We start from the raw sequence: 10,641 nt of genomic DNA, 5'->3' as shown, positions 1-10,641 counted from the left end.
GTTTAGAGGGTAACCAAATCATACACACTTTTATCACTCTTATCTTTTAGTATAGGATGTGCATTAAAAAAATCGGCTAGCGTCTTGTCGCTTCGATTTCTGAAGAAAAAGTATGAGGAACTGTAATGCAAACGAGTGCATTATGGCATGTTTTCCCTCTTATTTGTGATGTTCACAACATGCACTGTCCGTTACCTTCACTGGACGAGTTTTTTTCTAGCAAAAGCAACTAATGATTTTGACAATTGAATGCATTTCATTGTCGTCGATGTCGTCATTACCAATCTTTTTTTTTGCTCTTACTATTCTGGCATGACCAGACAGAAAATATGCAACAAGTTTGTATTTTTTATTAGCAGTGATTGATAGGGTAGAGATTCACAGCATTAACAGTATCAATAACTAAAAACCTGCACTGTCTAAAGGACAATAAATTGAATGCACCTATGAAAAAATGGGCTACCAATTGCTACCATGATAATTATGTAGCACCTTTAGGTGGGTTAACCCCTGGAGCTATCTCCACGGCTTTACTGGAACACCTTGTACTCGGCTTGTACTACATGAAGGGTTGTTCACTGCCCTGTGAGTTCTTGAACCCCCTCCCCACCATCTCTATAGTGTTCCTGGGACACCCTGTAATACATGATAAGTTGTCGTTCCCGCTGCGGAACCCCTTTCCACTCACCATCTGGCCCGCCTCATTCGGACAGGAAAGATGCTGGCTTAGCGGTATGATGGCAGCCGGGTTGAGAAGAAAAAGTTTACTCATCTGCATTTCCTCGTGATCTCACGAACTGGCCAGACCTCTCGAAGAACATCAACATCGCTGCTGTACCCCTCTGTTCGGGTGTTTCATCTCGATATAAAGGTTCAATGGACTTTACAGGACTTTAAAACAATACGTGGATCTATTCATTTGCTAATTATCTATTGGTCTGATTCTAGAGACAGATGAGCCACATCTCTAATAGCCCATTTTCTTTGGAGCAACTGAATTCATTTCAGAATTTATCAACGGAAAGAGATGCAATTAGGTTTCCTGGATGTCCGTTTATCCTTTCGATGATATCATAGGTCTAAATCCGAAATACTAGGGTATCTTTTTATTCTCGAGGATGGTTCGATAATACTATAGTTCGTTACTTTCTTTGTTCGGAGAGATAACATTATCATTTGCATTTGGATTATTAAGAAATACCAACATGTTACCAGGGTTTGAGTTCATCCCCATCATCACTGAAGACTCCCAGTTCAACGAAACCGACTTTGACCAGGGTACGATGCCGATAAACAACAACGTTTCTGGTCGACATCAAGACTCGTGTAGCAGCGGATGCCAAGGCGGCGATTCCGAAAGCGTCTCGGGTGAAAGCATCGCGTCAGACAGGAGCCCGCCTTCGTCATCGTGCGGGGCTAAGCACCACGATACTGAAAAACCAGCAGCGGGAAATGGAAGCGGACGCCGCCGAAGAGGCGGCGGAAAGGGAGGTGGAGATGATGGTCGTGGTAGCTCACGAGGTCCCATCAAACCTGTACAACGGAACGCTGCCAATGCTCGTGAACGAGCTCGTATGAGGGTATTGAGCAAAGCCTTCTCAAAACTGAAGACCAGTCTTCCTTGGGTTCCCCCCGATACAAAGCTTTCTAAACTAGATACCCTCAGATTAGCTTCTAGTTATATCTCACATCTCAAGAAGATATTAGATGATGACTCTTTAGATGGCCGAATGATGCACCCAATTAGCTTGGTAAGATTTCATTTCTTTGTTTCATCTTTCGCCTTTTCATCTTCCTTTCCACATCTTACCCCTTCTTCCTTCATGATTTACGACCTTCTTACATTGCGTCTTACCAAGGAGATAGAGTGATATCTCCTTGGTCTTACCATGGAAATACTACAGGATTAGGTCCATGGCCATGATGGTCAGAATTTGAGATTCATATTTACCTCAATGGTCACCATGGCTTATTAAATTTATCACCCAATCACATGATCATGCCAATATTTTTATTCGTTTCTTATAATGTTACTTTATTTTCATCCGGCATTTCATGTATACAACGACACAATCGTGTGCCAGTTGCAAACAGGTTGAATTCATTTCAATATCGTGGCAATTTTCTTGATCATGAAGTTTATCTCAAACCAAACACTTCACCAAACATTCCAGATGGCCAAATAACATAATGCAACGATTTCGGGGAAGTTACCATGGTTTTTAATGGTAAGTTTTAGGCTATGAGTTCCCGCTAGAGTTTTTTTATTTATTTAAAAAAATATATATTTATTCCGATTGTGGTCTCCTGCATTCCTTTAAATTGTGATATTTGTTTTTCAAGTGAACAGTGAATCCTGTTCATATGTATTTTTATTTATAAATTACGATTATGTATTATTGTTTTGTTATATATATGTTTTACCTTTGTATATGTTGTGTTGCATATTAATTGATAAAATAAAATCATTAATTAATCAATTGCGTCTCTGACATCATTTAGACCTTAAAATAATAATATTATCAATATCAATCGTACCGCCGTCGCACTTTAAAGCTTATTTCCCTTTCCCCCTTATACACAGGCATGTAAACATATTTTCTTTGTAACGAAATAAGTTAGTGTGTTACTAGCTCCATGGTACAACAATGACCAATAGTCTTGCATGACCCGTTATCCGAAATCAAAGGCGTATGGACTCCAATGGGGGGGGGGGGGCACAATTATTTTTTGTGAACGAGCAAAGAGAGCGAACAAAAATCAATTCAAACCAATGGAAACATACATGTACTATAGAAGGCGTGATTGTCAAACCATTCACCTGTGATGTTGAAAGACCCCCCCCCCCCAAAAAAAAAAAAAAAAAAAAAAAAGAAAGGAATCGAGAAGAAACGTTTGGCCTTTGGGAGAAACGCAGCACTGGCTTCTCTCCACTTCGTCATTACCAGTATACACCTGTCCAGTTACTGAATCATGCAAGGCTTTCAACTTTGTAATTCTTTTACTAATTGTTTTATCATAATGAACCGTGTCGATCATCTCTCGCGGGCTCTGCATATATTCGATTTTCTTTGTATATGGTTTTCTTTAGTTTAAGAAATTAATTTTATGTTTTTAATCGTATATTTGTGTTTTATTACTTGGAATGAAATTGTATGAATATCTATTCATTACCATTTCATCACGTAAATTATCTGTCAAAAGCAATATGGATAGAATTCCAAAAACTCTCTAAGCAATATTTCAATATTATGACTTATGAGTTCTTCGCTGAAGTTGAATCCGACGTCGGTAGTAATGTATATATTAATACCAACTGAGTAGTGATTTGGTCAAGCATTTTCTGAACGGTCTCGTTTCTTTGGACGTTGACAAGAGGCTCGCAGTGATTTATCAAGTATTTGTTTTCTTACATCCCAACTTGAAAGCATAAAGTGGACGGAACGCGAGCGACGTAAATTAGATCGAGAGATAAAAGACAAGAATCCCTTTCCATGTCTGACACGACACTCTAACCATGGACCATGCTCTAACAAAGTAACATGTCCGTTAGAAAGGGAGGCAAACCAGGAATTCTCTGGGCAAACTGCAAGAGGAGCATACCAAGATGGGGAGGGGGAAACGCACTCATCTTTTTATGAATGAATAATTTCGATATATCGCAGCTTTTAATCAATTTTGCAATGTTCATTATAATAGCAACAACCGTACTTGATTTTGTCATCATGATTCCAACAAAATTCAACTCTGTACTAACTATTAAAATGGGTCGTTACATCATGGTTACATCATGATCAGATGACAACAAAACAGTGGGCACATCCAACCACCATTTTAAACTAAAATTTTAAGATATTGATCAAAATAAATTGGTGAAACATTTGGGTTTATTTTTCTGCACATCCAAGTCGCTTACCCCCACAAGACATGAACAGATCTATTTTCTCTTATTTGAATTTATTTTAAATTCAATACCCCATCTTTTCTGGGATAATTTGATTGAAATATTAATTATAAAACGCTTTTTATTTACTATATGTCAATATTTTCAGCTTGCCTATTTTATGCGATATTGCGAATTATTGAAGGAAAGATATTTCTGTCTGACCTGCCTATTATATTCTTGTATAACAACAACAATAACAACAAGAAAGTCTACATTGAAACTCTTCTTTGCATCTTGGTTGGTTTAATCTCGATTGAATAATAATATTATGTTGACCCTTTTTATATTCTTGTTGAATCATATTGTAATCAAATGGCAATAATAATCTGTATGCTGTATAGCAATTTGCAGTGACTTGTGATCGTGGCTAACGTCGTATTCTCGTGAAATGTTGAATGAAATGACTGAACTGCTAACAAATGTCAAAATGCCAAGTTGAAGTCCAAAATTATTTAAGGGTTCGTTTATTTTCGCTTCAACATAAAACGGCATCTCAAAGAGGGCTAGTAGGTAGGTTATAACCGCCGCGGTTTGTTTATTCGCGTGTAGTGGAGAACACCAACCTTAGGTATTCCCAGGCCGACACGCGCCCGGTAATAACGACCAAAGAGATGGTCGTAAAACTTGGGGACTTTCATCGTAACCTGTTTTATACCAGTCGTTTCCCTTTGCATTTCTTTTTCATTTTAAATCACAACTCTAATTTTGTGAAAGACTAATGCATAATATTCATGAATGATAAAATTGACACCCCTTTTACGTTCCTTCTATTTTTTCTCCCTTCTTTTCTTGGTCCTATAAAGGTTTTTTTTTTTTTTTTTTTTTTGGGGGGGGGAGGGGTCCACCCCCTCTGTACGTTAGTGCTGGTTAGATGGTGTTCGTCGTTAGTACAACGTACTTTTGGAGAGGTTATTAATTATGAGGAGCCAACTCAGCAAAGACACAATCATGATAAAGATTCATACATAAAAAATGAGATGATATATGTGATGACAAGGAAACTACGTTGTCTTAATTATCTTTTTTAAACGTTAACAATTCGAAAAAAAAGTTAGAGATATATAAGCCCTATGGCTATATCAATGACATCATGAACAATAAATAAGCACAAATGCTGATCTGACTGATCTAAACTTGCCAAGTAGGCCTATATACTGAGTAAAGCAGTGGTGAAATTATTAAAAAAAAACCTTCAAATTTACTGAACTAACAGATTGCTAAAATATTTACATGAGACACACGATTATTCATAAAAGGTGCACAAAAAGCCTGGTTTACTTAGTCACCAGAAAAAATCAAGAAATTATTTGTTATTGTTTGATTCTCACTTTACTTTCACGATATGTATCGGAAATCTCTCCCTTGGCTAACATAAACTCTTAAAAATGTTGGGCAACATACTGTCCACACAACAATTAGTTAAAACTTTATCAAATTCTGGGTAGTTTTAAACCAATAATGTTTGCTTTGGTTGAAAACTACAGAGTATTGATTGAAAACTACCCAGAGGTGGATATTTTTTTCAACCAATTGTTGTGTGGACAGTAGGTTGCCCAATGCCCGCCAATATAACAAGAAAAGTGACCCCACCCACCTCTGCAACCGATAATGGAGTTCATAGTCCCTTTTTTCAGGGGGGGGGGGGTAAAATAATTTTTCCGGAGAAGATGTACATGACGTTACTACATCTACATAGATATAATTACATTCACTGAGCCAAAGCTGAAAAAAAAAATCATCGAAATTTGATCACAGATATTAAACGAAGTTACTGAATTGATAAGTTAATGACATTTTGTAAAAACGGTTATGATATAACACGCCATCGCGAAATGCAATAGGTGCGCTGATGGTGTCCACCCTTTCCTTATTCTTATGTTATAATTACATGAAATTATATTAATTACGTCATATTTTCAATAATGTGTGTATTATATGTATCCCCTGTAACAAAATAAGTTGCGGCAATAGGTGTGGTCAATTCAATTTCTATTATTCTCGGAGGACAATATTTGAATTAGTGTCATTTCATAAATAAAATAGAAAAAATAGGTAGGGACATGGCTTCTTCAGCCCACCAATCGCATTTTGTGAAGACATAGAGTCGTTTCACCAAGAGGTCAAAAATAAGGCAAAGCTTTGAAATGTCGTTAATTTGTTGTTCCTTGACCAATTTTGAGGGGGGGGGGGTTCCATGACATTTGCTCCGGCGCCAATTGCTCCGCGATCAATTCCACACACTAATGGAATCGCCAACTTTAACCCACGATTTGTAAGTCTGTATACTCAGGCCAGGGATAACACTTCCCTGCTCAGGCTTACCCTAAACCTAAAGTAAAACCCGCAATCCTAAGCCTAACCTGGCCTAACCCTTTATCAGAGACGAAATATAAACCCCGGAGCAATTGTCGCAGGAGAAAATGTCGTGTCACAATATTAGTTAGAGGATCGCCTAATGAATATTTTGTCGTTGTCTTTAATCTCTTTATTGTTTAACTCTATAATTATTCATGAGCCATGACGTCATCATGAGCAATGTCAAAGGTTGTTGGGTTCAATAAACTGTATGGCATCAAAACAAGACCCGGTTTCAGGGGTAACAGATAGGTAGGGTAACCCAATCATAATAACTGTCATGAATGTTTTCTCCGGGGAAAACTTCATGGAAATGGATGTGAAACAAACACCAGAAAGGTCCACTGTGACATTTTCTCTTTTTTTGTCGCAAACGAGTCGGAACAATATCACAGAGAAGTTAGTTTCTGAAACTTTCTGTGCCCTTTTCATACTATTTTGAAGAAGCTATTCCCCTGTCTCATTTTGAAATAAAAAAAACTGCAGATGCCATTTTCCTTTACGTTCCTTTTACTTTCATCTCAACGGGGAATCTTTTCCATCTGATTATATTTATATTTATTTAGTTAGTTATTTAGTTAGTTAGTTAGTTAGTTAGTAAGTTAGTTAGTTAGTTAGTTAAGAAAATAGACAAAGAAGAATATATATTCATAATGACAACCGACCTGCAGCGTATATACACACAGACATACTTCAATATATATTATGTGTGTATGTAGAATAAAATGTTCACATTTTGTTCACATAATGGATCTTTTTATATATAGTTCATATTATCCTAATCAAACTCATCATCGCAAAAACCGTCAGTTCTTACTTCTTTATAATTATTCATGTATAATAATGTAACATAATTTTATGACATGTATTCTACATGACTGTAAATAGTATTCACGTTTTGTTTTTCATCCTGAAACACTTAGTTTTCGTTACCATGCTTCCTGTGATTATATTATTATATTAAATAATATAATAATAATAACGCAGTTCTTGTATGTCATAACGTCCCCATGCGCTTCCAAAGGACTTGGATATTATTACCCCAGGTTTAGCAGCCTTTTACAGCGCGGTGGCATTTCAAGAAATAAATTCCAACTCACCTGGGTTGAGTGCAGCACAATGTGGATGGATTTTTTGCTGAAGGAAATTACGCCATGGCTGGGATTCGAACCCACTCTCCTATGTTTCAAAGTCAGAAGACTAATCCACTGGGCCACAACGCTCCACATGAATATACATAATTATTACCCTATAATATTTGGTGGACTATCCGCTCAGTTATTATTTTTTTAGTCGGAACACTGATTAATTTGGAGGGATCCGTTGTGAAGCAGTTTTTATAACTGAACCGGACTACCCTCCACCTTATGTTATCATTTGTAATAAATAAAACATAAATGAATATAATGAATAAATGGATTAAAAAAGTAAATAAATATGTAAGTAAATAAATAAATAAACAAACAAATAAATACATAGATAAACAAATTAATTAATTAATCAATCAGTTAACCTCTTTCTGTCTTTTTCTAACTTATCTTGTTTCTTTTCTATTGCTGATTAACTCCTCAGACTTGGCCATTTGCGATCACCAATAAGCCAACAGAGAGTGATGACCAGGATAATGGTCATTGTGACGTCATGGATACCTGTGTCTCATCACCCAATCAGAAGACAGATGAAGACGGGGGATGGTGCACGTAATATCCTATATTCATTGGACTTATGAACTTTACAGCATGTTTTGTTACAAGAAAGAACAAATTTACAAAATAAAAATAAAATAAAAGATGGAACAATGCAGACCATTTTAATCGGTTGACTGATTCCATTATTTCGGTCTTTACGCGAATAAGCAACTGAGGAAGAAACTGTTCTCCCGAATTCAGTTTTTATTCAGTGGACAGCTCCTGACTCCGTACTAGTCTGCAGGCAAAGACCCTGATTGAAACTCTGCTCAACAGGTGGGTCTCCACGCAAAGACTAGCACATAGGCCTTCACTAGACAAGGCATTATAGACTGCACATTCGGACCCTTAATTCGAGTGAAGGGTTTGCACTTTGCACAGCAGACTACCTCCGTACGGCAATTTTACTTCATCTCAAAATGTAATTCTCCATCTTCACTAAAGCGATCTGTTACGTCATTTCGTCGAAGGGGAGACCTATAATTATAGTATGTAACAAGTGCTTTCTGATGACGTTGCGAAATTAAGACATATCTCATCTTTGCCATGTTTGTACATAAAAAAAATAAAGTATATGTACATAAACGTTTGATCCAGCCATTGGAAAGGAAAACCAAGGAAGGAAGGATCCAAATGTATCTTTGATGTATACTAGTAATTTATTATTGTTGAAAACTGCTATCATTCCACTTTCTCGTTGTTTTTTTTTTTATTTCATTTTATTTGAAATAGACTCTAGAAACGAAAAATTGCGGAGACGAATTTGGAAAGGAAGAATATTTCGTCACTAAAGGTCAAGTCCACCACAGGAAAATATTGATTTGAATAAATAGAGAAAAAGAAAAACTAGCATAACGCTGAAACTTCATTAAAAATCGGATGTAAAATAAAAAAAAGTTATTACATTTCAAAGTTTCGCTTATTTTTCACAAAACAGTGATATTCACAACTTAGTGACATGCAAATGAGACAGTTGATGATGTCCCTCACTCACTATTTCTTTTGTTTTTTATTGTTTGAATTATACAATGTTTCATTTTGTACAAATTTGACAATGTGGACCAACTTGACTAAACCATATAGTTTTAAACAATGCTAATTCCATATGTTCAGGGAGGAATTATTGTTGGTTCACTTGACAATGAGGAAAAAATTAGAATATTTCATATAATCAAATACAAAAGAAATAGTGAGTGGATGATGTCATCAGTCTCTTAATATGCATAACGACCAGGATATAACTGTTTGGTGAACTTAAGCGAAACTTTCTTATTTTACATCCGATTTTGATGAAATTTTCAGTGTTATGTGTGTTGGATTTTTCTCTTTTTATTCAAATAAACTTCTTGTTGGGGTGGACTTGTCCTTTAAATAACATTATCTTTGTGATGAACGCATGCGCAATGTATTTGTTTGTTGAACCAAGATTGATCCAAACAGTGCATTTTTAGTGAGACCCCTATTTCAATTGTTAGCCGAGACACAGTAACACTCTGCATGAATAACGTTTATTACAACATAATATATGTTGGCTATTTGAATAACCATATTGTAGTGTGAAAACCGGATATGAAGAACAGAATGGGCAAATTAGACACTTAATGACAAGAGACTACGTCGTTCTTGTAAGAAATGTTGTGATCAAAGGAAAAGTTACTGAAGAAAATCATTTCAACTATTAAGACGATTCGATTAGATTACTGACACGAAAATGTTCTTAATTGAAGTAGTGTATGTTCTAAACAACTATTATTACGTAAAGAGTGAAGTGTACCTTAATTCTAATTTCATGCTGTGTTATAGTCTCTTCAAAACTTTTATTCAATATTGGTTATTTTTTTAATGTAAACCTGAAACTCCATAATATCTTCTTTATCTCGTTCGTTTGTCTTAGGCCTAAAACATGCGCAACGTGTTTATTGTATTTAAATCGAGTAATGTTCATTATTACGCTTTTACCGTTCTTAACTCCCTTCCTCTCTATTCATCTCTTACCCCACCGCCTCTCTCTCTTTCTTTCTCTTTCTATTCATCCAAATCCCCCATCCTCAAGGAGGAGGAGGGGGGGGGGTCTTTAATTATAATCATCATTGCAATATTTTATTAGAAAACGACTCATTAAGTCAAATCAACACTGTCTGCTGTTTCTATCGTTAGTGCATTGTACATATTGTAAATAAATAAATTGACTTTCTATTCCATTTTGTCCAAGTCGTTATACTACATGTATACTGTATGTTCAAGTGACCTGTTGTACTAAAAGTTTTTTTTGGGTTAAATTGAATGAATGATTGATCTATTGTTTAGTGTGATGCATGCAATGCAAGGTAATTGGTGGTCGATTAATTGATTGATTGATTTTTTTAATTGATTAATATTATTGTTCGTTTGTTTGTTGGATAAAATAATGACTGATTGAATGAGTACTTGATTGATTGGTTGGTGGTTGATTTGATTTGATATTTTTGCTGAATGAGTTTTGGTTGGTTGGTCGATAGACTGGGTGACTGATCGATCGATTGATTGATTGAATAATTTGGAGGTGCCGTGGCCGAGTGGTCTAAAGGCGACCGCACACCTTACGACTGGTCTGCGAGCAGATTTAGGAACAAATCGCATTTTGCTCATTTTCTGAAGATGTGAATGGAACAT

General features: G+C 36.0%; 1 protein-coding gene across 1 annotated transcript; it reads left to right on the top strand.

Annotated features, from left to right (window-relative positions):
- Positions 1-766: 766 nt before the first annotated feature.
- On the top strand, positions 767-10,200 carry LOC129280001 (transcription factor 21-like). The gene is made up of 2 exons (XM_054916062.2): positions 767-1,751; positions 7,874-10,200. Exons 1-2 carry the CDS (start codon positions 1,206-1,208, stop codon positions 8,003-8,005), a joined length of 678 nt encoding a protein of 225 aa, XP_054772037.2. The 5' UTR covers positions 767-1,205; the 3' UTR covers positions 8,006-10,200.
- Positions 10,201-10,641: the final 441 nt, after the last annotated feature.

The sequence above is a fragment of the Lytechinus pictus genome, chromosome 17 (assembly GCF_037042905.1).
Source record: "Lytechinus pictus isolate F3 Inbred chromosome 17, Lp3.0, whole genome shotgun sequence".
Lineage (NCBI taxonomy): Eukaryota > Metazoa > Echinodermata > Echinoidea > Temnopleuroida > Toxopneustidae > Lytechinus > Lytechinus pictus.
Note: the sequence above shows the minus strand (reverse complement) of the source record. Positions and strands in the feature narration are given on the sequence as shown.